The sequence below is a fragment of the Pollicipes pollicipes genome, unplaced genomic scaffold (genome assembly GCF_011947565.3).
Source record: "Pollicipes pollicipes isolate AB1234 unplaced genomic scaffold, Ppol_2.1 Scaffold_6052;HRSCAF=7182_pilon_pilon_pilon, whole genome shotgun sequence".
Lineage (NCBI taxonomy): Eukaryota > Metazoa > Arthropoda > Thecostraca > Pollicipedomorpha > Pollicipedidae > Pollicipes > Pollicipes pollicipes.
Genome location: NW_023596805.1, coordinates 10,521,164 through 10,548,581, shown reverse-complemented (window position 1 = coordinate 10,548,581; position 27,418 = coordinate 10,521,164). Strand labels below are relative to the sequence as shown.

Below are 27,418 nucleotides of genomic sequence, written 5' to 3'. Positions count from 1 at the left end.
TCTGAATATCATTACCGTAAATCATCTCTAATTTTATCTGCTTTGGGCATGGTCATCGGCAAGCCGAATGAAAAAGTGATACGAATGTGGTCACTGAAACGCTGATGTTTGCCAGTGTCGTGAGCAGCGTACTGCTGAAAGCAAAATGGAATGAAGTAACCACACCGAATTAAAGATGTAGTGAATTAGGGTGTATTTGCATTCCACAACGTGACTGCTTTCTCTTTCATATTCATATACAAAAAAAGGAATTACTGCGCATGTGCGGCACTAGCATTTGCGTTCGCGCGCACTTCGTGTGTGACGAACAGTGGATGGTTCTATAATGCTGCTTGTAGCACATAACATACTTTTCTTCAGTTGTCGGTCCTGTGCACGCTAATTAATTTGTTTATTAATGAGCCTGTTGCGCCATTTCTGTCTCACCGCGATCAAATACAGGGAAAAGATTCCGCGCGTCCGGGAAACATTTCACACGACGGCACGTGGGCACTCTTGAAAAGGACCTGACCGTGTCATTTCGTGATCCGACGGAGAAAAGTTGTTCTGATGTCAGCAGCCAATGACAGGTTGTTGTGGGCTTTTTTATTCTGGTGTCATGATATAATGATGACCCATATGTTTCATGCTTGCGTGGTGTAAGATCTTGTCAGCATTTGCCTGCATGTTTGTATTCTTCGTGTCTGTGTTTTCGCACTTTCCCAAAGGGAATCAGGGGTGTCAATTTTGGTAAATTATTGGTGGGGTTTCGAACCGGAGGCCCGACAACTCCCCCCCCCCATTTTTCTCACTGGATTTAGCCCATTTTGCTTTGATTAAACGCAACCAATTGTTTTGATAAGCAACGCTTTGTGTAATAAGTTTTTTATTCAAGCGGTATAGAAGTCACGCAGGGTTGGTTCCAGGGAGCAGACACTGGAGGCACGCGTCTCTTCTGATCGGCACGTGAAGGCGCCCCTTTAGAGGCCACCTTAGGGTGCCTATGGAGCTCTTTCATGGCAGTCATGGAAGGCAGCACGCATTTTGGTTGTGGGGACGGGGACGGGGCTAGTCATGAAGGGCTTAGGTCATGCACACATTCCAGAGCTTTTCACTTAAGCTTCACAAACCATTGCGGGTCTTATGGCGCTAGGTATGTGCAATTTATTGCATCGCTTATCCACTCAGCTGTTAGGATTTGTATCTTGTAGTGAGAGCAACCATGACTTTTTCGTCATTATGAGATCATCATCAGAAGAGATCAATCATTATGAGAGTGGCACGAAACGCCACTAGGCTCAAAGAGGATAGCTTTTGTGTTATGATCATCTTTTGCCCCCCTGTGGTAGTATTCCAGCCAAAAAACAGCCGTGATTCTCCAACAATGGCATTGCTCATTAAGGCCCCATACCTGTAACGGAGCAAAACAGCACGTGTTCTCGAAAATTCTGTTCTTGAAAATCTTGAACAGTGCTTCGGTTTCAAGACCTAAAGCAGGAAGTTGGTAAGCGCATGGGCTGAGGCCTAGTTCGGCTGAAGAGAGACGAATGGTGACGAGCAGCCGGGCATAGCCCGCCCCCTTCTCCCCCTCCCCCTCCCCCGATACACGCACGAGTAGCTGGCCTAGCGGGCGAAGAAATCTCTTCCCTGAAGCCCTCCAGGCTGGCTCCAGGGTGGGTGAGGAAGTTTAATACTAACGTGGCGCGTCTGGTCGTGGTTTCCCCAATCTAGCGCATACGAACGTCCCCTTGAAGCGACGCGTCCCTGGTGGCGGTGTTTCAAATCAGAAGTCATTTGCAGACGTCTGAAGCTGCCGATCTCCGCGCCCCTGGCGGCGGGTTTGTGAGGCTGCGGCGGGTTGTCGGTGCGCAGACTGCAGACGCGTGGCGTCGTATGAGAACGCGCGAGCACTGAGGGAGCTTTCTGCGCCTGGGTCCGCGCGAGGAATACTGCCGGCCTAACCTCAGCCGCATCGCGACAGTAGTCAGGTGAGGCCATGGATGCTGCTCGCTCGCCTGGGCTCCGCACCGCGTCCGCGTACAAACGCGGGTAAGACTGGTACGCTGGCAGGAGTTTGCCTTGAGCAAAAAGGCACCAGTGGTCCAGACAACATAGAGATGACACTGCTGTAGTTTTGTTAAGAAGGCCGCTTTGTTGGAAACAGTGGCAACACTTCGCTCTGCCGCGGAAGGTCCTGTAGACCCAGTGACGGTGGTCATTCAGGCCTATTCCTTGAGACAGCTCCCCGGGCAGCTGCAGACGTTGTGGTTACGTAGAGGCCGAAAACCGAACAACACGTAAGATAAACTAACCGGGAAGTGTGCGTGTGTGTGTGTGTGTGTGTGTGTGTGTGTGTGTGTGTGTGTGTGTGTGTGTGTGTGTGTGCGTGCGTGCGTGCGTGCGTGCGTGCGTGTGCGTGTGCGTGTGCGTGTGCGGGTGTGGTGTGTGTGCGTGCGTGTGCGTGCGTGTGCGTGTTTGTGCGTGTGCGTGTGCGTGTGCGTGTGTGTGTGTGTGTGTGTGTGTGTGTGTGTGTGTGCGCTTGCGTGCGTGCCCGACTTGGCCTTGCCAGTACCGATTTTGGCAGAAGCTTTACAGCCACTAGTCGTACCACCGTGATATCTTCAGCAACAGTATTCAGCGCACCTCTTTCAAAGTTATTATTTAACACATTCAAGGCGTTAATGCATTCAAAATGCTGGGCAGGTGCCGCATTTCAGCAGCGTTACGGTATTGCCACTGTTTCACCTCACCGTTTAATTCTTATGAGACACGTATAATTCTGAAATGGCGAAAAAGCGAAAGAAAACGAGTCACATTCAGGCGCATCCCGACGACCAGAAGTGAGCGCAACATGAGACCAGGTTAATGTGAAGGAAGACAAAACGGACAATCGCACTAGCACAATGTGGATCGATGTGGGCAATCTGCCGCGCTGTAGTGCGCAAGCCGCGGATCCGCCGTCTTAAGGAGCTTTGTGGGACTGATGTCAGATCTGAGAGGCGAGGGCAGACGAAGGCTTGAAACCAACTGCGCGGCGTGGGCGAATGTATCGGCAGCAACTCGCTAAGATACGTACACTAAGATGTGTTAAGATACTTGACTGCTAGAAGATACCGCTAATATTTTTTATGTACCCTTATGGCACAGATCAAGGAAGTATATGATGATGATGATGACTAATATGTCTCAAAACTCTCCAACCCGTACTTGTGCCAAGAATCACCCAGATAGCGGCCAATGTTACCGCTTCCGAAGATGATCCTAAACACACCGTGAGAGATAGAACAATAAAAACTAAGCAAGCGTGCGCGCATGTTTATTGGGCCAGTATCTACACAAAATATTTGCGTGCTTAGTAGTAATGCGGTTACCATTATCTAACTTGTAGATCATTGCAAGTTTACGGTTTGCGACTGCTAAGGTTGTCACTCTGGCCAGACCAATGCCCAGTTAATTGTCGATCGACGGTATCTTGCCTATGAATGCTGCACGTACCCATGCGATCAATGCCCAGTTAATTTTCGATCGACGGTATCTTGCCTATGAATGCTGCACGTACCCTTGCGATCAATGCCCAGGTAATTTTCGATCGACGGTATCTTGCCTATGAATTCTGCACGTACCCTTGCGATCAATGCCCAGTTAATTTTCGATCGACGGTATCTTGCTTATGAATTTGTGCACGTATCCTTGCGATCAATGCACCTGCTCCTGCTTAACGCATACAAGGATAATATACCAGTGTACCTTTCCATCCTGTCCGTGGATGTCTTCCCAGAGGTGACTGACTCCATTCGCTGACGTTTTAACATGGTCTCTTTCGGGCTAGCGATCGTGCCCATATCGCCTCACTCGATGCGCGCTGCTTGTTACTGGCAAAGCATCGCTCATGAAAGTGCTCGTAAGGTAGGAAACACAAGCGTTTAAAGCATGCTTCCGTCACTTAGGTGTCCTGTCCTTTGAGAATATTTCCTTTTTCAAATCGTTATGCATAAAGGACTCCTCTAGGGGCTACCACAAAGTCATTGCCACGCATGCGCGAGGCTGATTGGCCTCGTGTATAACACCCGGAGGACTCAAGGCGATTATCAGAAGCACACAACAGCCGACTCAGTTCGGGAAAACTCCAAATGTGGGCAGCTGGCCAAGCCTATAAGCGGCACTATTTCACTTCAAGTGTGGCCGAAACCACGAGTCTTTGGACGTTTATCCGATCGGTCAAACGGCTGAATGAATTTTCCGCTCGCGTGAACTGAGAGACTTGGGGGGGGGGGGGCGACTGAGGTGCTGCCGGTGTTAAATGGCGTTAGTCTTCATGCCAAAGTCTGACTTTCCAGGTTTTCACTGTGACGAAAGCATCTCGATTAGCTCATCATTAGCTCATTCGTATCACAGAGATGCATTTGATGCTCTATCGATTCATGAGAAACGCGAGCTGGTCATCAAGTTGACTGGGCACATGCTTTGGCTCCCAATTAACCAAACCAAAACGAATTAGGTAAAATTTCCATCCATAAAGACACTAAAACCTCCTGTAGCTCCTGCCCCAATACGCCATGCCTTCTGAAAAATCGTGAACTCAGCATCATATTCTTGAACTCATAGTTTCCAGATTGGTTTGCATTGATACTTACTGGCTGCTTTCATACATTTCGTACTGGCTGCATTGCATACGCACACGCACATGCAGGTACCTCTTTGTGTTTTTTTATCGTCAACAGAGCAGTACTCCACTAACAGATGAAGTCGTTGAATCAAAATACAATAATTACACAGCTCACAATAGTATGAGCATATATTGAAAGATCACATCTCGAATTAAAGTGAAGATGCCACAGAGTTAAAAATAATTAATCCCCTGAACTCTAAAATGTCAAAACTGTTATGAAAAATATTCGCTGTAGTGTTGCTCGCTAAGAAAGTGTTTCCAACATTTGGCCGTCTGCAAAACAGACCGCTCTGTACTGTCCGCACACGAGCGTGAGGTACATCGAACAGAGTTCGGGCGCGGTTTGATCGAAGCGGTACGAGCGAGGAAAAACAGCTCCACAAGATTTGAGAGTCCAGCTTACCTTGGAAGATGTCTCTCAGAAAGAGCAAATCGTGCTGCACTCTTCGTGTTGTTAGGGATGAGGCTTTGAAATGAAGCAGAGGGTTGTGAGAAGAAAGAAAAGCGGTTTGTCCGGAAAAATATGCGAGTGAGAAACCAAATAAGAAACTAATAAAGGAAAAAATCACACACACACACACACACACACACACACACACACACACACACACACACACACACACACACACACACACACACACACACACACACACACACACACACACACACACACACACACACACACACACACACACACACACCACACACACACACACACACACACACACACACACACACACACACACACACACACACACACACACACACACACACACACACACACACACACCACACACACACACACACACACACACACACACACACACACACACACACACACACACACACACACACACACACAAGTTAAGTGTACAATACGGTTACACACCCACGGAAGGTAAGTATACAATGCAGCTGCACACAGGCAGGTATACGGCTATTGTGACACATAACTCAAAGATAAGAAGTGACATTGCGTTGAGTTTAAAGACCCGAACAACCTGAGTTAGCTTATCGAGCTGTCCGAACACTCACTGCCGATGCGCTGTGCACAACTCGAACTACGTTGGTTTTAGTGAATCACTTCTATTTTATTCACTCCTTGGGCCTAAATATGTCCGACAAACACCGGTGAGTGCGAATCCGTGTCATCATGCAGTCGTGGTTAGCAGGTCGCGGTACAAATAAAGCTTCCGGAGGCCAGCATCAACAAATGGCTTATATCACGCCATTTTTGGGGTCACAGCCGCACGACTGGTGCGAGCATCACGCGCTGCTGCATCGGCACGTAAACTCGCGCTAACCGCATTAGAGCGCTCATCACTCATCGCGATGTGAGATGTGACGCTCTCCGGCGACCCGCTGGGCTGATCGGTTGCAGGCCAGGCCCCGCCCTGCGGCTGGTGGGCAGCTGAGGCCGGGCCCGCTGGTCAGCAGCTGAGGCCAATCCCGCCCTGTGGCTGGTGGGCAGCTGAGGCCAGGCCCGCTGGTGGGCAGCTGAGGTCCGGCCCGCTCTGCCGCTGGTGGGCAGCTGAGGCCGGACCCGCTGGTGGGCAGCTGAGGCTAGGCCCGCTCTGTAACCGGTGGGCAGCTGTGGTCAGACCCCCCTCTGCGGCTGGTGAGCAGCTGAGGTCAGGCTTTCTCTGCCGCTGATGGGTAGCTGAGGCCAGGTCCGCTCTGTAACCGGTGGGCAGCTGTGGTCAGGCCCCCTCTGCGGCTGGTGAGCAGCTGAGGTCAGGCTCTCTCTGCCGCTGATGGGTAGCTGAGGCCAGGTCCGCTCTATGGCTGGTGGGCAGCTGAGGCCTGGCTCTCTCTGTGGCTGGTCAGCAGCTGAGGCCAGGCCCCCTCTGCCGCTGGTGGGCAGCTGAGGCCAGGCCCGCTGGTGGCCAGTTGATGCCAGGCTCGCTCCGTTTGTTTTCGCCAGGCCGGCCGTTCCGTTTCATCCCATCAGAGGCGGGGTGTTGGGTGGTCAGCGACCGAGCGGCGCTTCAGCAAACGCGCACGCGCGGCGCAGTGTCCTAGATCTGGACTGGTGCAGAGCAGACATCACGGCCGGGACAGGAAGCTGTGGGAGGCCTCCGTCCGACCTCTGCCAGCTGCCTGCAAACACTATAAACATTCACCGACTGCTCCAAGCTCTCTCCCCCCCCCCCTCTCTCTCTCTCTCTCTCTCTCTTTCGCTCTAACTCTCTCTCGCTTTCTCTCTCTTTCTAACTCTCCCTCTCCCTCGCTCCCTCTCCCTCGCTCTCTCTTTCTCTCTTTTCCTAACTCTCTCTCTCTCTCTTTTTGCTCTCTCTGTTTCTCCCTCTCTCCATTCCTTCTCCATTTTCTCTCCTGCCTCTTATCTGAGCCTCACTATCTTCCAAGCCAGGGAATGCTTGTCTGTTTGATTCAATCCATCACCCCACTTCTGACAGCTTTGTTCTCCCGCTGTTGGGGCATATCATGTTGCCTCAGTACCATCTGAAGCCAATCATCCATTTACTCTTTTTCTCGGATTTCTGCTCGGTTTCCACTTTGTCCACTAATTCAGGACGTTCTGTGCGCGGAGCCTGTCCTCTCATTGCAACACAGGCTTCCACTCCCATCTGGCTTCGCAATTGTACAGGGAGTTACCTGTCCTACCCGCCATCGTTCAGGTAGTTATCTGCCCTGCCCGCCATCGTTCAGGTAGTTATCTGTCCCGCCCTCCATCGTTCAGGTAGTTATCTGTCCCACCCTCCATCGTTCAGGTAGTTATCTGTCCCACCCTCCATCGTTCAGGTAGTTATCTGTCCTGCCCTCCATCGTTCAGGTAGTTATCTGTCCTGCCCGCCATCGTTCAAGTAGTTATCTGTCCTGCCCGCCATCGTTCAGGTAGTTATCTGTCCCGCCCTCCATCGTTCAGGTAGTTATCTGTCCCGCCCTCCATCGTTCAGGTAGTTATCTGTCCCGCCCTCCATCGTTCAGGTAGTTATCTGTCCCGCCCTCCATCGTTCAAGTAGTTATCTGTTCTACCCTACCCTGTCTTTTCATTTGTGCATTAGTCTCGCTGTACGTTGGACTGGCTAATTGGTCCCCGTCTGTTTTGTATAGTGATCTATCCTCTGGGTTCACTGCTCAGCGTGCGCCTCTCGGCCCAGCCTATCCACCCTCTCACGTCCTCCGTGACCGTGCGTTAGTTGTCGTTCCGACGCTACCCTTCCATGCATTGCTGTCAGCCATCACTCCACCTCGCTTGCCCTCAGGCTTGCCGTCATCGGTGTCCACCACCCGACCCCGCTCGCCCTTGGGCTTGCCCTCCGCGGTGTTCACCATTCCATCGCTCAGCCTCCTCAACTCCGCATGCTTCGGCAATCCCGGGAGAACTGCCCCCTCCCTCCGCCCTCCCCTGCAGAGGGGAAGGGGGGGGGGAAGGGGGGCCACTGGCCAGCTCTGCCTCGGATGTGGTCTGCCCCCCCCCCCCTTCCCGCCGCACTGTCAGCTCCGACCCGGCCTTTGAACCCGCCGGTTGGCTCCAACAGACGTCAGCTGGCTCGCTTTGGCTCTTTTCTCTCAGGGAAGTTGGCATTCAATTCACACAAAATTATCAACTTGAATTGCAACAACGCATGTAGATAACATTCAATGCTTGGGATCCAAAGGAAAGCGTCATGTTGACGTTACGTGAATATTTTATCTATGATGGCGATCAGACAAAAGACAAAATATTGCTGAAGCGTATCGGCAATGGCCCCACCAATACCTTCGCCGAAACGTGCCAAATATACATTGTTTGGAAACCAACACAGGTGCTCATGCCATTCCACTTCCTGTGACGTCACACCCGGGATGCTGCGTCACGCCGCAGCGAATGCGTCCATTGGAATGTTCCGTCCAACAACGGTATGAACATGCCACAGCGGGACCGACCGCGACCGGCGCGGGCGGCATCACTCGGACAACTATGCTGGAACGTCCGTGTGAGGGCGCCGCTGATGGTGTCACACCAAAAACAAACCCAGAACAAAGCAAACAAAGGCGGCGGCTCGCAGAGTGTGGACCACCGACGGACGGAGCCGGGGACTGAATCATTCCAGCGAGCCGAAGCTTCGGCGCGCCTCGAGACGTGGGCTAGTGAAGCTTGCGCCGTTTCGTGCGGTAACAGCTGTACGATCCGCCGCAGAGTTGCTGCTGTGCACTGCGGCGTACACTGTAGTGCGCGGCATGGCGACGCCGAACGGGCATTGGAGTCCAGGAAGTACAGCGTTTACAGTTTTGAACGGGATCGTTATTACGCAGCCCGCTGTGCTCTTCAATTCGACCAATTTAGTTCAAAGAGATTATCGTTCCCTTTGAGTTCTTGACCAATAGGAACTCTGGCGCCAGAGCTGCTTCCGCGAACTGACCACCGACTCTCCTTTCATTGCTTGTGAAGCAACAAATAGAAACCAGCCTTGAAGTCCCGGCAGTCGTAGTTCACTAGCTCTGCATTGCCCTCTGGCTAACATCATGAGGATTGGGATTTCAAGCGCTGGGCAGAGCGTTGCCGTACCCGGCGTCCAGAGTTCATGGACAGTAAGTATCTAACCGTCGTCGCCTCCTGACCAGTCGAGCTCATCGGCGAGGCTGGCGACCCTGCGTCCATCCGGTCCGCTCAGCGTGGCTGGCGACCCTGCCTCCCGCGGTCCGCTCAGCGAAGCTAGCGACTCTGCCTCTCCCGGTCCGCTCAGCGAGGCTGGCGACCCTGCCTCCCCTGGTCCGCTCAGCGGGGCTCGTGACCGGCCCGCTCAGCGAGGCTGGCGACCTGCCTCCCCTGGTCGGCTCAGCGAGGCTGGCGACCCCGCCTCCCCCGGTCCGCGTCCGCCGGGGCCGCGTCGCTCTGCAGCGCCGGGCCAGGGCCGCCCACGGCCTGCAGGGCGCGGTCCGCCCCTACCGATTGGATCACTCAAGCGAGCCGACGGCTCCGTGTGACGCGGCGAAACACGAGCCAGGCGGCTCAAGCTGCCGCTCGCGTCGCTGCTCGACGGAGCGCGACCAACGCGAGCCGGCCGCTGTCGGAGTTGACCCTCGCAGCTTAACTCTGCCCACGGCGGGCCGGGAGAGTTTAGGGTATAACTGGATGAAAGTTTTTTGGCGAATGGCATATGCCTCATGTTGGGATGCTGTATCACATTGAGCTTGCTTATTCTACCATTCATTGTATTCAATGCAGGCCGAGGCCCGCGCAGCACCCACGGATGAGCTCCAGACATACTAACGGGTCATTGTCGGGAGTGATGGGTGCATTCATTGCCACCCGGCTGAATGGATCCACACGCTCTCCTCTTCACGAGGTATATGGGCGTCGAAGGTGCGGACTGTCTCCCGCTGACGAACAGGGGCGTGATCCACGCATATTCGAATTTTAGTCGAACGAATACTCTGTATAGACTTGTAGTGTTTGTGTGTTTGCCATTGTGTTTGATAATTGCCATTTTATAGGTCCATTTTTCCATTCATCGCAGACATTGATGCTTGTGACCGATTCCGTTCGGATGGAATCTACCTGAATCCGAATCGCGTTTGTTGGGACATAACGCGGCCAGTCTTGACAGGCAGCCTGTCCTAACAGGCAGCTGATGTTGATCAGCAGCCAGTACTGGCCAGCAGCCAGTGCTGACCAGCAGCCAGTGCTGACCAGCAGCCCGTGCTGACCAGCAGCCCGTGCTGAACAGCGGCCCGTGCTGAACAGCAGCCCGTGTTGACTAGCAGTCAGTGCTGACCAGCAGCCAGTGCTGACCAGCAGCCAGTGTTGACCAGCAGCCAGTGCTGACCAGCAGCCGGCCGGTGCTGTTGACCAGCCGGTGGTGGGCCGTCCTCCCGTGAGCCGTGTGGTGGTCCGCCAGACCCAACATCCTGCCGCCGGCCGTGGCGCTCCGCCAAAGAGGTCTGACTCAGCTGGCTGTTCACAAACATCCTGCCCGCGTCAGCTGGTGGCGGGGCCGGCACAGCCCCCACACCTGGTGAGGAGACGCAGGGCACGACAGGCTCAACACTTTGCAACAGCAGCAACAGCACTGGCGAGCAAATTTGGAAAAAGGGTAGACAGGGCGGTTGATCTGAATGGCTGAATGACACGTCCGGTTCGATATAGACGAAACGCTCTGCACAATCAGAATGTGCAGTCAGTTAACCTCGGACGCTTGCCTTCTGACCTGAACCGTTTGAAGGTCACAAGGCTTTGGGTCGTGTGGTCTGCTCAGTCAGGGGCCCGTCTGCAGCGTGCGGTCTGCTCAGTCAAGGATCTGTCTGTAGCTGCGGTCTGCTCAGTCAGGGGTCAGTCTGCAGCTGCGGTCCGCTCAGTCAGGGACCTGTCTGCAGCTGCGGTCTGCTCAGTCAGGGGTCTGTCTGCAGCTGCGGTCTGCTCAGTCAGGGGTCTGTCTGCAGCTGCGGTTTGTTCAGTCAGGGACCTGTCTGCAGCTGCAGTCTGCTCAGTCAGGGATCTGTCTGCAGCTGCGGTCTGTTCAGTCAGGGGTCTGTCTGCAGCTGCGGTCTGCTCAGTCAGGGACCTGTCTGCAGCTGCGGTCTGCTCAATCAGGGGTGCGTCTGCAGCGCGCGGCTGTCTCCTCAAAACGGTACCTGTCGCGCGTGGGGGCTAGCGTGAGCGCAGCGCCGCTTGGCACTCCGTGGGACCCGCCCGGCCGCCGCCCAATCGACCCACTCGGCTATCTTATCAGAAGGGGGGGGGGGGGGGGGCAGTGGCGGCGGCGGCGACCGTGATTCGGGAGAAGTCCGGCTCAGCGTCGGCGGGTCTTTTTGACGAGCTTATTCGGCTTCTCCAGCGCCTGAGACTCGCCCAGTTCGGACTGAGCTGGCCCAGTGCTCAGTGGGCGGACCAGCTGTGTTCACTGCAGACAATGGCAATGGATGGTCATGGCAATGGATGACAAATGGTCATGGCAATGGATGATTGCGCTGCTGCGCCAAGCGGAGCGAGACAACAGCTGCGGGGTTTGAATGTCACCGACAGAAACCATGTGGCAAGTGATCTAAAACAGATTCCCTCAATTCAGCTGCATAATATTGTGGTGCTACTCGTGCTGGACGGGCTCATTGCACCCATGGGCTAGAGAGATCCAAATATGACCAGTCAGGCTGTGCAAAAGGCTGCACGCAAACAGGGATTAAATTTAGGTCGATGAAGATATGTGGCAGGGGACATATCTGCATCCCTTACATTCGAGGGACCCGCATGGTTTGTGCTGAGAATTCCACGGTGCCTGACATCGGTGGAATGTCAGGTAGTGTCAGGTATCCACTCCAGTCATCATCTGCGGATACCACCTCGGTCCTGTGGATTCCGCCTCTGATCTGCGGACTCTTCCGGTCTGCGGGCTCCTCTGGTCTGCGGATACCACCTCTGTCCTGCGGACACCTCCGGTCAGCGGACTCCTCATCTGGTGTGCGGACTCCTCTGGTCTGCAGACTCCTCTGGTCTGCGAACTCCTCCTCTGGTCTGCGGACTCCACCTTCGGTCTTCGGACTCTTCTGGTCTGCGGACTCGTCTGGTCTGCGAACTCCTCTGGTCTTTGGATTCCCACTCTGGTCTGCGGACTCCTACTCTGGTCTGCGGACTCCTACTCTGGTCTGCGGACTCTGCTGGTGGGCGGACACCTCCGGTCTGCGGACTGGCGTATCCGTGCTCTGCAGTCATCGTCTGCGTTTCCGGGTCTGCCATTTCATTGTCCTGGTGCAGGGGTTCGACCCTGGCCCGCGGAGTGCGCGGTATCTGCCCGACGCCGCTGCGTTTGATTGTCTGCCCGGCAACGGCCGGCTGGCAACCGTGTCAACAGACGGCCGACGTGACTCAAGGCCGGGCAGGCGGCGCCATCTGAGGCTTTATCGCCCCCGCACGCCGCCTGCCGGGTCACGGCGGCCGTGCCCCAGGTGGAGGACAAGAGCACGCCGAGTCCGATGTGGTGCCGTTCGAACGTAGATCGCCGTTACTCTCCGGCGAAGAAATGCTGGAGTGTATTCGCCGATCGGCATGAACACAAAGGACTCCGATTGTAACTTGCATAAAATTTGTCCCTCCACGATTTCGATGTCTTTTATTATTAAGGCCAGTTCATCCATGTATCAGGCAGCGCACTTGGAAAGCTGTCATGAATTTTTCGGCTGCCTGTCTGTTTTACTCCCCTTAGTCATGTTTACGAACATGACCTCACCTCTTCCGCGCACGGCGGGCTCAGACATCCCCTGATCCGCCCTCATCCTTAGCGATGATGCAGTGTGCCGGTCCCACCTCGGCACGGGGCTGCCTAGATCCCACCCCGGCACGGGGCCGATTGGGTACCATCTTGACACGGGGCTGCCTGGGTTCCACCTCGGCACAGGGTCGCCTAGTTCCTACCTCGGCACGGGGCCGCCTATGTCCCATCTCGGCACGGGGCCGCTTGGTTCCCACCTCGGCACGGGGCCGCTTGGGTCCCACCTCGGCACAGCGCCGCCTAGGTCCCACCAAGGCACGGAGTTGCCTTCAGCAGTGGTTTGCCACCCAATGCCGCCGAAGTTCCCGCAGCATGACCACATCAGATCGCTCGCTTCCCTGCCCCCCCCCCCCCCCCCCCCCCGCCCGGTGACCTCAGGGGGCTGCGGGCGCCTGCAGTGCTCCAGTGTCACCCCTGCCCCTCCCCCACCGCCCCCGGCTGTTTTCGTGGGCTCGCGTTGCGGTGAGCTCAGCGAGCTGGGCTGGCGGTGTCCCGCAGCTCCCGTGTGGGTGGAGCCAACCTTGGCACACGGCGCTGGCATCCGTCCGTGTGGGTGCGAGAGCAGCTCGCTCGTGCTCAACGCCGGGTGAACGCATTGTAGCTTCAGCTGTTGCCACGCGGAAAATCAGTGTTTACCTAACCCAACGGCTTACAGTCGAGGAGTCGGATAACGCGCAGGCGTCCTAACCCAAAACATCTGGCGTGACTGCCCAGATAGTCCGTGACGCTAATTTGATGACGTTATTTGTCACGAAGTCCCAAAGCGCCAACTTAGATCACCCTGGTGCAGTTCGCAGCGGACTGCTGTATATGCGTTTCCTTTTAAGTAGCCATGAGGTAATATGCTTATAGTGGATGCTTAGACGAAGCAAGCATGTAACCAAGCATCACCCTAAGCCGTACCATGAGCCGATATGGGCCGTCACATATATCACAGCCAAATAGCGGCATGTAGGACGTACCAGCCGACAGATGAGTCATGTTAAAACCAATGTTTTTAATAAATATTTTGGTTTCACCGTGATGTTGCCTGACCTGATGGTGAGAGAAAGGGTACATCAATCCGTAGGGGATATCAAAGGTGTCTGTGCAATTACCACAAAACTAATGCTTCGGTGGTTATAAGCCTGTTCTCCTTCAACTGTATACGCCTGTCATACGCCTGTTAACTGTGGAGCGGCCGGAGGGCTGCGGTGGTCGGAGCTCCCCCTCGAGCCCAAGCCGTCAGCTGTTCCCTGCTGTGGGACGGCCGGAGAGCTGCGGCGGGCAGAGGTCCCCCCCGGGCCCAAGCCGCCCGCCGTTCCCTGCTGTGGGACGGCCGGAGAGCTGCGGCGGGCAGAGGTCCCCCTCGAGCCCAAGCCGCCCGCTCGTCTGGTGTCGTCGTCACCGGGCTGGCGGGCCGGAAGCGCCGGCGGACGTATCAGCGGCGAGCCAGGCGGCCGCGGCACGCCTGGCTCCTCGGCGCGGCACCAGCCGCGCTCCAGATGGGGCGACGCCAGGCGAGATACGACCCGGCAGAGTACACAGAGGAGCGGCGCCGCGTCAGCGCAGTGACGCGTCCCGCGGCGGGGGCGCGCGCGCTGCACCGCGACAGCGGGGGAGCCTGTTTGCGTTTGTGGAATGGAATGATGAGCTGGCAATGTTATGTCGGAAATTAAAGTTGTGAGCGCACTTTTTTAGCTGGGGCGCTGCTAATTTGGCAGAGAACCTATGCTGCGTTCCAATATCCCTGCGCAACAAGATCTCTGTTGCTCTGACAAAACAAAAATTGCACAAAGGAAAACTTATTAATTGGAAGAAGTATCTGAGCCGTACGAAACTCTTCTTTAAGCAGCTGCATGCACTGGTCTATCGGCATACCACCCTTGCAGTACGTCAGAAATATCCTCAACAATGGCGCGTTTCAGCGATTACCAACATTGCCATTCGAAAAGTACTTGGAAAAATTGCTGTCCGCGTACTGATAAGTCGACTTGATACTTATCGCAGGCGCATATCCAGTGCAGCTGAGTTCGAACCTACGGGTTCAGTTTCATTATCCCGACCTTATTCGAGTAGAGGTGTAATGCTAGTAGCGCGTCCCGTTCCGACCAGACGGCTCCATCCGAGCGGGGGCGATCAGCGTGGACATCCTGAAAACCATCGACAATTTTTGCAGCGACAGGCCTCTTGAGACCAGACCGATAAGACGGATCAAGCGGCCACGCGATGTCGTGCGGCGTGCCGCGGGCCGATGCGGCGATACCGGCGCACGCCTGGCGTCACCCAGCACACACGGGCGGACGCAGGGCACGCGCCTGGGACGGCCAGCCCCCCCCCCCCCCCCCCCCTCCTCGGAGCAGCAGCCGGCATCGCTCACGCTGTGCAGGGGAGCTTGCTCTCAGCGTCCCATCAGTCGTTTCCGAGAGTCAGCGGGAGATTGTTAGACGAGTGGATGGGTCCGAGTCCGAACTGGAGGCTGAGTCCGAAATGCGGGCACCCAGGTAACGCCGGTCAGTGACCGGAGCTTTTGAGCCTCGTTGTTCCAATAAACACGGCAGAAGCGTGTCAAGTAAAGCGCATTGCGCGTTGATGATCATGATGGTATTAACAGCGTGATGGAAATTAAAATCGCGACGTAAACCGCATAGCATTAAAACAGCACCGCACCCACAAAGACGCCGTCTGTCTTGCAAGACCAACAAATGTCTTTAAAAAATGCAAATTTTATCAACGCAAGTTGGGTCGGGCAATACAGCTCATCTCGCACCTCTTCACGCGCCGAGTAGGAGCCGCGGACCCGGTCTAGGCCCGCTAGCGTGTCCGCAGACCCGACGGAGGCCCGCTGGTGTGTCCGCAGACCCAACGGAGGCCCGCTGGTGTGTCCTGCAGACCAGGCGGAGGGCCGTTTGTGTGTCCGCTGGCCTGGCGGAGGGCCGCCCCCGTATCGCCGGCTGCGTGCCGGCGGCCCGTCTCTGTGCGGCGCACGAGAATAGCCCACGCTGTGCCGGAAGTGTCACAGACCGCCCCGCTAACGAGACTGGTGCACAAGGCACAGCGTCGCCGACGAGGGGTCACGGACGAGGGTTCGCGAACGAGGGTTCGCTGACGAGGGGTCACCGACGAGGGGTCACGAACGAGAGGTCGCTGACGAGGGGTCACGGACGAGAGGTCGCAGACGAGGTGACCCCGGCTGACCCCGGCTGACCCCGGCTGACCCAGCGCCAGGTGCGGCGCGGCTGGAAAGTGTGCGCTATATAAAACTGACGTACTTAAGACAGCTTGGCAACTGTGGCCACGCTTTGTCCTTTGTTGTTTAAGTCGCCACGCAGGCACTGGTTGACCACCGAGGACGCATGTGCTCGTTTTATGACACTAAGGGCTCAAGTATCTCATGCAGTCAAGGCGCCTCTCGGGCGTTTGTCGTAAAGTATCTCAGAACGTGAGGCGGTGACTGTGCTTCTCAGAAGCAGTTCCTGTACCAGGGATGTGCGTAACATAAACAGTGGTGCTGCACAGCGGTCTGCGCCGCCTCAACTTCCTTCCTGCTGTTAGTTTGTGCCGTGCAGCGTCCAGAAAGCCTGGTCCCCAGGCGTTGTTGGGAGGGTGGGAGGGGAGGGGGGGGGGAGGAGTTTCCTGGCCAGCTGGCGGCGTTGGAGCTGTTTTTGGGCCGTGCGTGTTGTTGTTGCTAACTGAAGCGCGGCCACAGAGCGCGCACGTGCGCCCCAGACGTGGCGGCCGGCGCGGCGACTTTTTGCTCCCGGTCTCGAGAGGACGGCAGCGGTGTCAGAGTCGTGTCTTTCAGAGTTGACAGCTGTCTGGTGTCAGAGCCGTGTCCTGTCGGGCCTGACAGATATCCGGTATCAGAGCTCTGTCCCGTGGGGGTTGACAGCCGCCCAGTGCCAAAGTCGTGACCTGTAGGTCTGGCAGCTGTCCGGTGTCAGAGCCGTGTCCTGCAGGGCTGGCAGCTGTCCGGTATCAGAGCCGTGTCCTGTAGGGCTGACAGCTGTCCAGTGTGAAAGTCGTCCTGTAGGGCTGACAGCTGTCCGGTGTCACGACCGTGTCTTATGGGGCTGACAGCTGTCCGGTGTCAGAACCGTGTCCTGTAGGGCTGGCAGCTGCTCGGTATCAGAGCCGTGTCCTGTTTGGGCTGACAGCTGTCCGGTGTCAGAGCCTTGTCCTGTGGGGCCTGACAACTGTCTGCTGTCAGAGCCGTGTGCTGTGTGACTGACAGCTGTCCGGTATCAGAGCCGTGTTCTCTGGGGGCTGACAGCTGCCCAGTGTCAGCCGTGTCCTTTGAGGCTGACAGTTGCCCGGTGTCAGCCGGCGACTTGAGAGCCGTCGCCTGTTCGGGACCCTGTTGTGCGTCGTGTACGGACCAACGGTCGAGCGGTCATTCGTGCTGTGTTTATTGATAATGACAGGCTAATTGAGGACATGAATTCGCACCGTCGCGTGTAAACGGAAGACTAATGTGCACATCTGTATGATAGGCTACTCATTCATAATTTATGATTGGTGTTGGAAGTATGCCCAATCATCTGCGTGTTCTTGCCTGAGTACCTGCCTATATTCCCGAAGCCCCTATGCCGACCCGGGACGATGGCGATCTCGCCTTCAGCTTCACGAGCTGCATTCTCAGCAGGATCCACACCAGCCGTCCCGGCTGAGCCTCTCAGCTGACCCAGCCGTCCCGGCTGAGCCCCCCAGGTGACCCAGCCGTCCCTCCGCAGGATGAAGCTGCGACTGTGCCTGCTTCTGCTGCTGGTGGTGCTGCTGGTCACCGACCTCGCGGAGGGCAAGAGGCGCAAGGTCAGTCAATAGCGCCGTACCATGTTCGGCGGGTCAGCCTACCTGCTAATACCGTTTCCCAGATGCATTACTCGGTGTGTACTTTGTTTCGGACCAACCATGGCGTGCCACGTGCGTCCTTCTAGCCGCCTAGGCATTTGTCGATGATGACCCACATTCTGGTTCTCGTTGCATGAGACTTTGACTGCTGGCTGAACATCACCCATAATTACCCTGTTGCGGTGTACTCAGGAAGGTCGCGCATGATGTACGCTATCGGGGCTAGCCCACTGCGTTTCACTCGGTCTTCACCCATGGGCTCAACGCCACCGGTGCTTCACGTGTGAAAAAAGCTGTTCCTACGCACTGGAGCATGGATGCAATTGTCAAAATTTAAGCTTAGCATGCTCTTCAAACTCCGCTAGATGAGAGCAGCGTAACTCAGCCCGATAGCAATTTCTGCTGACCGTTTTTCGTTTTTTTTCTCCTGTGACTTATGTGTTCTGCCGTTGTGTAGGGGAGGAGGCGCCTGAGGAAGAAGGCCACCACCACCACCACCACGACCACCACCACGGAGGCACCCGGTGAGCCGTAGTCACCGGAGGCGTTGTCCGCACCAGCCACACGCGCGTGCTTTGTATGTTTTGTGGATACGACACGTGCATACTTCGAAGTCACTTCCGGACCTGCGGTCGTCGGGGTTAGAATGTTTTATACTCGCCAGTTGAGTGGTCTTAGGGCCTCTGCCCCACCTATGCGCTGTCTTCCCATTATGCTGGAGGGATCCAAATTCGCATGCTTTGGTGGGATGGGAGTGAGCGCGCAAGTTGTTATTTGGCATATGTTGGCACATGGGCGCAAGCCAACAATTTGAGAACCAGAAATCGTTGGCGCCTTACGCCAACAATTTGGGGTTCTCAAGTTGTTGGCGCCGCCTATGTGCCGCCACGCGCGAATTGCGTGCAGCTCTCGCGATTCGGTAGTCCTAGGCTTGATGCACTCAACTTCACTTCACCTCACTTACACACATATGGATTCCTCTACTCATTAGTTTCATTAGTTTTACGGATGTATGTTTGCACATGCATCACCGGTCTTCTTTAGTATGTTTTATGCGCCCTCGGAATTTTTTATATTAGCATAGCTGTTGTACGATTCTAGAAGTCACTCAAGTTTTTCTTGTATTTGTTTGTTCCGTTTGTCTTTGTCTGGGGCTTGCATCTACCTATTGCACGTAATATTCTGCCTTATTTTATGCTTCTACGAGAGCGTCCTGTACAACACACGAGCCAGCACTATATTGACGGGCGGCGATGCCGCCGATCTCAGCCACGAGAGCTATCCTCCTTTGGAAGTGTTACACTCGAGCGGGCGACGTAGAACGTCTCTGGACCGCGATGTCTCTGATCTCAGCCACGAGAACTATCCTCCGTTGGAAGTGTTAATCTCGAGCGGGCGGCGCAGAACATCTCTGGACTGGCCCAGCTGGCACTATATTGACAGGCTGCGATGCCGCCGATCTCAGCCACGAGAACTATCCTCCGTTGGAAGTGTTAATCTCGAGCGGGCGGCGCAGAACGTCTCTGGACTGGCCCAGCTGGCTTAGTGCCGACCCGCTTCGCCTGACCTTCTCCCGTGCTCCGGGCAGTCGAGGACAGTGAGGAGGATGAGATGGATATCCTGATGGATGACGAGGCGGCCATGGAGGATGAAGAGGAGGAGGAGGAGGAGGGGGAGGAGGAGGTAGAGCGAGAAGAGGACTTGACGGGATCACGAGGCATTCTCCGTCGCAACCAGCTGGATCATGGTAATAATGGCTTTTTATGTCACGGAAAGCTTTCGACCATATTCAAACCTCTCCAATAGTAAGAGTTGCCGATTATTCTATTAGTCTTTCTTGTCCTAATACGTGACTCCTTGTCTCAATGCTCCAACACGCATGACCTTTTGTCTTGCTAATGGTGTGCAGCTTTAGAGTTCTGATAGTGACCCAAAAACGTAGAAGCATCTGTGACTCTGCCTGTGATTGCTACGGTTTTACATTTAAAGCATTTTCGCTCAGTAGCATCATCGCGCTTATGATCTCCTAGAATCCGATATTTACCACACCATGTCGAACAATTACGTCGGCAATACATGATCTCACAATTACATGCAACGTTGAGGAATATATTTATTGGGCTTAGCAGTAAACCCACATAGCGTTTATTCTGAAATTTGCGCTTGCACTTCCCGAACAAAAATGTGCAAAATATGTTCGTCGCAATTTCTTTAGCTGGTACGCCTGAACTAAGTCATCTTTTACTGACGGACGTTGTGCTTCTCGGTGGAAAAAGCTACTGTAACGAGCCACTTTATTGAAAGGTACCACTACCTCGCCACAGTGAATGTGCTGGAAGCGATGCGAGTGGTGGTCTCGAAGCCGGGATCTCTCGTATGTCTCGGAGCCCAGACCTCTTGGTATCTCGGAGCTCGGACCTCTCAGTGTCTGGGAGCCCAGATGTCTGAGACCTCTCGGACCATGGGGACGCCTCGGATCTGTCGGTGTCGAGCCGTGCAGTGACGGGACGGGCTGTTTTCAGACCCGTGCCTGAACAAGAAGTGCGGCGTGGGCCGGGAGTGCACGCTCACTGAGACGGCCGAGCCGGTCTGCACGTGCGTCAAGCGGTGCACGCACGAGAACGACGCTCGTCGCCAGGTGGGCAATCGCTCGGTGTGGTGACGAGAAGTGAGGCGGGATACCCTGCTCACTAAAACCGTGGACATGTTGGACAACCAACCCCACATGGCGGGAAGAAGACAACGTCTAGACTTTCAGCAGAGGACCTCGGTGCGAGCTCCACAACGCGCGAGTCATTTGGCCCGATCGGATGGAAAGGGTAGCTAGCCAACCCAAAACTAAAGCCGTGTTTGCTGTTCTGCCAATGGACACTGCTTTAAGAAAATGGCATCCGCTTATAGGAGCGGATCGACCCGGCGTGGTGTTTCAGTGTCGCAGTGGCTTATTGCAATTAAAATATTCCATTTGCCGTGCAGTCTGCTCGCAAAAGCTGGCGAACAGATTACATATTGACCTGGGCCCCGAACTCACCACTGCCGGCCATTTAAAACACCCCCTGTCCCGCGCCGTTCAGGTGATCTGAGTGATGTTCAAGCTGACCAACCGTGCCACTTGCTCTGTCCAGGTGTGCACCAACCGCAATGACACATGGAACAGCGACTGCAGCGTGTATAAGCAGCGCTGCGAGTGCGTGGACGGTCTGGACGGCTGCACAGACCCCAAGAACGAGCATCTGCATGTCGATTACTACGGCCAGTGTCGAGATGTCGGGGTGAGTACTGAGGCCAGTGTCGAGATGTCGGGGTGAGTATTGAGGCCAGTGTCGAGACCTCAGGGTGAGTACTGAGGCCAGCGTCGAGACCTCGGGGTGAGCACTGAGGCCAGTGTCGAGACCGCGGGGTGGGTATTGAGGCCAGTGTCTGGATCAAGTTTGAGATGAGTAAGACGGCATGACGGTGTTTGGCGGACGCTTGTCTTATGATTGCGCTTGGCGTACCATTTTCTACTCTGATGATAAGTTTTGTGGTTTCTGGCTGATGTGGTGGCTGACCTTCTCAGTGAAGCGTATTATTTATGTTTTATATATTTTATTTATTATATTTTTATCGATTTCGTGTCTGCCGATTGGCCGACTTCAACGCTGCGTGCCCAAAGTCCCTCCCCGTTCGTAGATGTGGCACTGCCTTCTGTGTTCACCACGGGAGTGTCTGGAGGAGGAGATATCTGATCTCTCACAGGGAGCGGGTCTGACTTGGTCTGCCGTGTTCGCCGCAGGAGTGTACAGAGGAGGAGTTGTCCGATCTCCCACAGGTAGCAGGTCTGACTCGGTCTGTCCTGTTCGCCGCAGGAGTGTACAGAGGAGGAGATGAACGACTTCCCGCGTCGGATGCGCGAATGGCTCTTCAACGTCATGAAGGACCTGGCGGAACGCCAGCAGCTGAGCCCTCTCTACAGGTCAGGCCAGGCGTCAGAGGCGGTCGGATGGCCACGTCCCCTCCCCTCTCCTTTCATGAATCATCATGAACTCTGTTTTCCGCCCATTCCTGCCGCGTATTGACTCCAGCCCTTCAGACCTGATGAATGAAACTGGCAAATCCGAGCCGACTCACCATTTGAGTTTGGCATTGGGCGTTTGGGTTTCAGTGAGATGATTGTGTAAAACGAGTATGCCACCTTTTTGTACTTCTCATTTATTGTCAGACTATACGTCTACGAGTAAGTCAGTAACACCAGCATTCTCGAAATCCTTCTGAATAGCTTAGAATTTAGGTATGGAGTAGCTGCTTCTGCGGGCAAAATCTCATCGGACTCCCTGCTCACTACTATGAAATTGATGCATTTTGTTTGCCCTACGTTTTCAATGTATGTGTTCTGTGATGCCTGCAACATATTAAATGCTACAAAAGCTTGAAACAATATCTTAAGGCCAAAACGACCTGAGAACATGAAGCAATTATTCCGCGAATTCGGCGAAACATTATATTATGGCTTTGATTTCTTCCCATGGTTTTTAACCCCACAGTGACTCGTTTTTAGGCGCACCGGCTTTGGGAATAGGAAAACGACATGACCCATAGTGACGCAGTGGTTCAAACTTTAACCAACGCACTTCTCAGTAACAGGCTCTTGTTACCCACTGGGCCAATCAAAAGCGTTCTTTTATTCACACTGGTAGAAGTGCCCTGGCGGTCGTCATGACGACGGTGATCGCGATAGCTGCAAGGAGGAGGTGTAGTGCTGTTACAATGTGCTGACAGCGCAAGTTGAACCCGAAAATAATAAAATTTATTTTCTTTCTATGCTTCGACCGTGCCGCAATGGCACCACCTATTGCTAATGTTAGATATAACTGGTTTGAAGTTTCACGGGAGTATCCTTTTGAAATATGATCCAAAGGTGGGCACTCCCTTCGAAGCTTGCTATTTTCCGGTCGAAAAACATATTGTTCTGGGCCTGCTATGGCCACGTCGCAATGTTAAAACGTACGCCATATCGCATTGCTCGACTGCCAGGTCGGGGCCTGTGAACTATGACTGAACAGCTATTGTTCCGAGATATTTCCGTTTTACGCCACCGGCCGTTAGCCGCGCGCCAACCCAAAACGGTGCACTTGTTCACTTCATGTGTTGGACGGCCCGAGTTGTGGGTGAAATGATAGCGGACGAGACGCAGAAGAACCATACGCGGACACTCTTCGCCGACGCGGCTGAAGCAACGCCTCTGGTTCATACTGACGCGAGTACGAGACTTCGGTAACGCTGACCTTGACATGACCTTGACTGCGCTGACAGTGAAATGGAGCAGGAGGCGGAGCAGGACGAGCAGAAGCGCTGGGTCAACTCGGCCATCTGGCGCTGGTGCGAGCTCGACAGCCACCCGGTCGACAGGTGAGGTCGCCTCTGGTCACCAGGCTGAAGGCGTCGTCTCCTCCGGCAGCTACGACAGCAGCCATACCCATCCCGCTACTGCCCCAGCGAGCGATCCAACTTAACTGGGTCGGATCAAGCGTTGTGTTATCGAGGTATATTTTACCGACATAATATCACGTGGGCCATGCAACCCTTTATGCGCTGCCGTTCATGTCAAAACTGTCATTGTCTGTCGCGGGCGCGAACTCTGCTGCACACAGACAGGGATTGCCTTTTCAAAACGGTCTTCGCGACGTATGTGATCGAAGTTTTAATTATAAAGGCAACGAGCTTGTTGTGTCCATTAACTGTAAACACCATCGCTCGTTTGGATTTTCGCGGCGTACGATGATACCGGCCTCCCTGCAGGTTAAGCTGTGCCCCTGTAACGTTCTGCCTTTGTGACGCTTGTTTCTTTTGGGTCCACGCTGCTCCTCTAAGTTTTTCATCCGTTCCTCAGAGCCTAGTGTTTGGCATGCGTATATTGGCGCCCTTTTCCACGTTCGGTGGCCGTGCTTAAACCAGGCCAGGCACAGTGTCAGGGTATGTATCCCATAGTCCCGGGTCTGTATCCCACAGTTCGGTGTGTGTATCCCACAGTTCGGTGTCTGTATCCCATAGTCCGGGGTCTGTACCCCACAGTTCGGTGTGTGTATCCCATAGTCCGGGGTCTGTATCCCACAGTCCGGGGTCTGTATCCCACAGTTCAGTGTCTGTATCCCACAGTTCGGTGTCTGTATCCCATAGCCCGAGGCCTGTATCCCACAGTTCGGTGTCTGTATCCCATAGTCGGGGGTTTGTACCCCACATTTCGGTGTCTGTATCCCATAGTTCAGGGTCTGTATCCCACCGTCCGGCGTCTGCATCCTACAGTTTGGTGTCTGTATCCCACAGTTCGGTGTCTGCGTTCCACAGCTCGGTGTCTGTATCCCATAGTCCGGGGTCTGTATCCTATAGCTCGGTGTCTGTACCCCACAGCTCGGTGTCTGTACCCCACAGCCCGGGGTCTGTACCCCACAATTCGGTGTTTGTATCCCATAGCCCGGGTCTGTATTCCACAGCTCGGTGTCTGTATCCCAGCCGGTGTCTGTATCCATAGTTCGGTGTCTGTATCCCATAGTCCGGGTCCGTACCCATAGTTCAGGGTCTGTATCCCACAGTCCGGTGTCCGCATCCTACAGCTTGGTGTCTGTACCCCACAGCTCGGTGTCTGTACCCCACAGCTCGGTCTCCATCCACAGTCCGGTTTATACCCTATAGCGGTGTCTGTACCCCACAGCTCGGTGTCTGTACCCCACAGCCCGGGGTCTGTACCCCACAATTCGGTGTTTGTATCCCATAGCCCGGGTCTGTATTCACAGCTCGGTGTCTGTATCCACAGTCCGGGGTCTGTACCCCACAGCTCGGTGTCTGTATCCCATAGTCTGGTCCGTATTCCACAGTTCGTTGTCTGTATCCCATAGTCCGGGTCTGTATCCCCACAATCGGTGTCTGTATCCCACAGCTCGGTGTCCCGTCACGAGCTGTTCCCCATCCGCGCCACACTGCTGGCTATGGAGCACTGCATCGCGCCCTTCCTGGACGGCTGCGACAGCAACGGCGACCACGACATCGGGCTCAACGAGTGGGCCAAATGCCTGAACGCCACCAACGTGAGTGTCCTCGCCCTTCGAGAACGCGAGAATGCCCCGTTCTCCGAGAGCGCCAGAAGGGAACAGTCCATTGCCCGGAGGGTGGTACAGTGCACTTTTGCACGGCATTGTTTGCTTGGGATGCTCTCGGCTTACGCCCATCAAATGTCTTTCCGAAACGGAGGTGTTAGTTTAGTGTATGATGACGCCGCGGCAAAAAGATGAAACACTTTTTACTCGCATATAACTCCCGGAAGGTACAGGAAGGCCGGTCACAAGTGCTAAAGTCCCTCCGTTGATAGACTTTCATAGAGCTTCTGGCTGGCAATGGGGGCCCCGTACCTGAACAAGGACATCAACGGGGGCCCCGTGCCTGAACATGAGCATCAACGGCAACCCCGTACCTGAACATGAACATCAACGGGGGCTCCGCACCTGAACATGGACATCAACGGGAGCCCCGTACCTGAACATGAACATCAACGCGGGTCCCAACCTGAACATGAACATCAACGGGGGCCCCGTACCTGAGCATGAACATCAACGGGGGTCCCAACCTGAGCATGAACATCAACGGGGCATCACGGGCTGTCCAGGCCATCCTGGTCAGCATGTGCCTATATTTGTTTTGTACCTGAGCACGAACATCAACGGGAGCTCCAACCTGAACATGAATACCAACGCATGATACTCGTACTCGTATGATATCCGGCGAGCGTCGTGTGTCCCAGTTCCCAACTCATCCGCCACCCTGGGCAACTGGTGGTGGAGTGCAAACTCGCTCCTAGTCCCTGCCGAGTGATTGATTGGATACATCCAGATAAGATAATTGTTATTGTTACCCAAAACTATGGTACGCCTCGTAAGCCGAAGGAGCAGGTCTCCGTGTCTTTCTGGTTTCAGATTTATACCACTATTATGATGGGCACTAAACTTGCTCTAAACTATGCAAAGTGTGTATGTTACTTAACACGTTTCGCGTGACTTCTGATGTCGTCTGTCTGTACCAAAGTCAACGACGACAAGCCCTGGGTGGAAATGGCCAGAACCACGGAAGACATTGAACTGCTCCAGCCTTAAGATTATAAAGTGGGATAGCGAAGAGCCTCAGAAGTAGTCTATCTTGGCGCTTAACAAAATTTCCCAGACAGTATTAATGGGTTACCACACTTCTCGAAGTCACTGTGACAGGTATCTTCACGTGCAGTTGCTCGGCAAGTAACGGTGAATGGTTGATAAGGAGCGGAGCAATTGTTCTTGCAGGACATGTATTAAACTTTAGTGTAAATCACAATTTGAACAGCACGTGCGGGATTTTACCACCATTGTTGAAACGTCGCATCCACGTGAAACCGCATTTATTATCTTGTTTTCCAACTGGGGCATTTGCTTTTTCGTTCTATCTTGTTTTTTCTAATGTACTGTTAAAATGGTTGTAATTTCGCTTAAATATTTTCCCCGCACCGTCGAAAATATCACGGGCTGTCCAAGCCATCCCGGTCGGCATGTGCCAAAATTCGTTTTGTTTAGTTTCATGTGTTTTACGTTTATGTTGCTTGTGGCGAAATAATTCAATTCGCGCAACAAACGATAAATTTTACATTAACAAAAGTAGTTACATTCCCACTATTTCATTATTTTTTCATTACCGTTTCAGGCTTCTAGCACGGCTTCAATGTTTGGGTTCTATTTTGTGTTACTTGCCTTCTGTTTCGTGTTGCACTGTTTTGTTCCGTATCTTAGATGAAAATATGGTAATAATAAATACAAAAGATATCAAGTAAGGCTGTTAAAAAATCAGTTAAAGAGTGTTCTTGGTTTCTCATCACCACAAAGCAAAATTAAGTGGTGGTGAAGTAACACAGGGAACTGAAGCATAGTGGAACACACCACAAAGGAGGTATTAACAGCCCATCTGTCGTTTTCCCTCCAGGGTGAGATCAAGGAGCGTTGCGAGAGAATCAAGCAGGATGGTCAGTAGACACCAACTGCCGGCGCCGATCCAGCCGGGGTCACGTGACCCTGACACGGGTCCAGGGCTGGCGGCAAACACAGGAACTATTGGTGCTAGTAAACGAGCTTACACTGTCGCGTGTCTTGGGACGCTTGTGATAAATTTGGCTTCTAAGATTATAGTTAGTGTTCTAACTGGTAAGTACAGCGCCCTGGGTATTAAGCACGCAAATACCCGCGAGCTTTACGCATCGCCTGTGTGCATTCGCTGAAGGGATTGGACTCACCAAAAATACTTACAAGTTACTTTGATTCACTCATTTTCAGTCCCGATAAGTCCCGAACAGCTGAAATGTTGACACTGATGTCATCTGTTTTCGACTGTAACGCTTTGGGCAGCACCCCCTGGCGATGAGTTCCTCTCATTTGGGCTCATGTTCAGACCGAGCGTTTGCAGGCTATGACAATGAGAGGAACCCTTGCTAAGGAAGATACAGCATGAACGAACAGAATATGACGCATCATTTGCCATGTTTAATCAACAATGATTTTTTGGTTGGCTCAGTCCCTTTAAATCGCAAGTGTCGTCCGTTATCTGCTGGTTATTATGCTGTCTGTCGGCTGTTCCGGGGGAAGTCATGGTACCATAGGCGTAAGCCACTTTCACTGCCAGATGATCGATCTTTGCCAATAAATGGCGAACCTGTCGCTCAGTGTTGACTGTGGAGAACGGCGAC

General features: G+C 54.1%; 1 protein-coding gene across 1 annotated transcript; it reads left to right on the top strand.

The window, feature by feature from the left end:
- The first annotated feature begins 1,823 nt into the window (after window positions 1–1,823).
- Window positions 1,824–27,394, top strand: LOC119104527 (SPARC). Its single transcript, XM_037228241.1, has 10 exons — window positions 1,824–1,967; window positions 17,571–17,649; window positions 18,146–18,212; window positions 19,277–19,435; window positions 20,211–20,326; window positions 20,814–20,960; window positions 21,537–21,643; window positions 22,981–23,076; window positions 24,602–24,749; window positions 26,662–27,394. Exons 2-10 carry the CDS (start codon window positions 17,572–17,574, stop codon window positions 26,707–26,709), a joined length of 966 nt encoding a protein of 321 aa, XP_037084136.1. The 5' UTR covers window positions 1,824–1,967; window position 17,571; the 3' UTR covers window positions 26,710–27,394.
- The last annotated feature ends 24 nt before the right edge of the window (window positions 27,395–27,418 follow it).

Bases quoted from the DNA above. Each gene is read 5' to 3' on its own strand.
- LOC119104527 (XM_037228241.1), top strand. From the start codon at position 17,572: ATGAAGCTGCGACTGTGCCTGCTTCTGCTGCTGGTGGTGCTGCTGGTC. The intron at 18,213-19,276 runs GTGAGCCGTAGT...TGCTCCGGGCAG, and splicing joins CACCACCACGGAGGCACCCG to TCGAGGACAGTGAGGAGGAT. The intron at 20,327-20,813 runs GTGGGCAATCGC...TGCTCTGTCCAG, and splicing joins AGAACGACGCTCGTCGCCAG to GTGTGCACCAACCGCAATGA.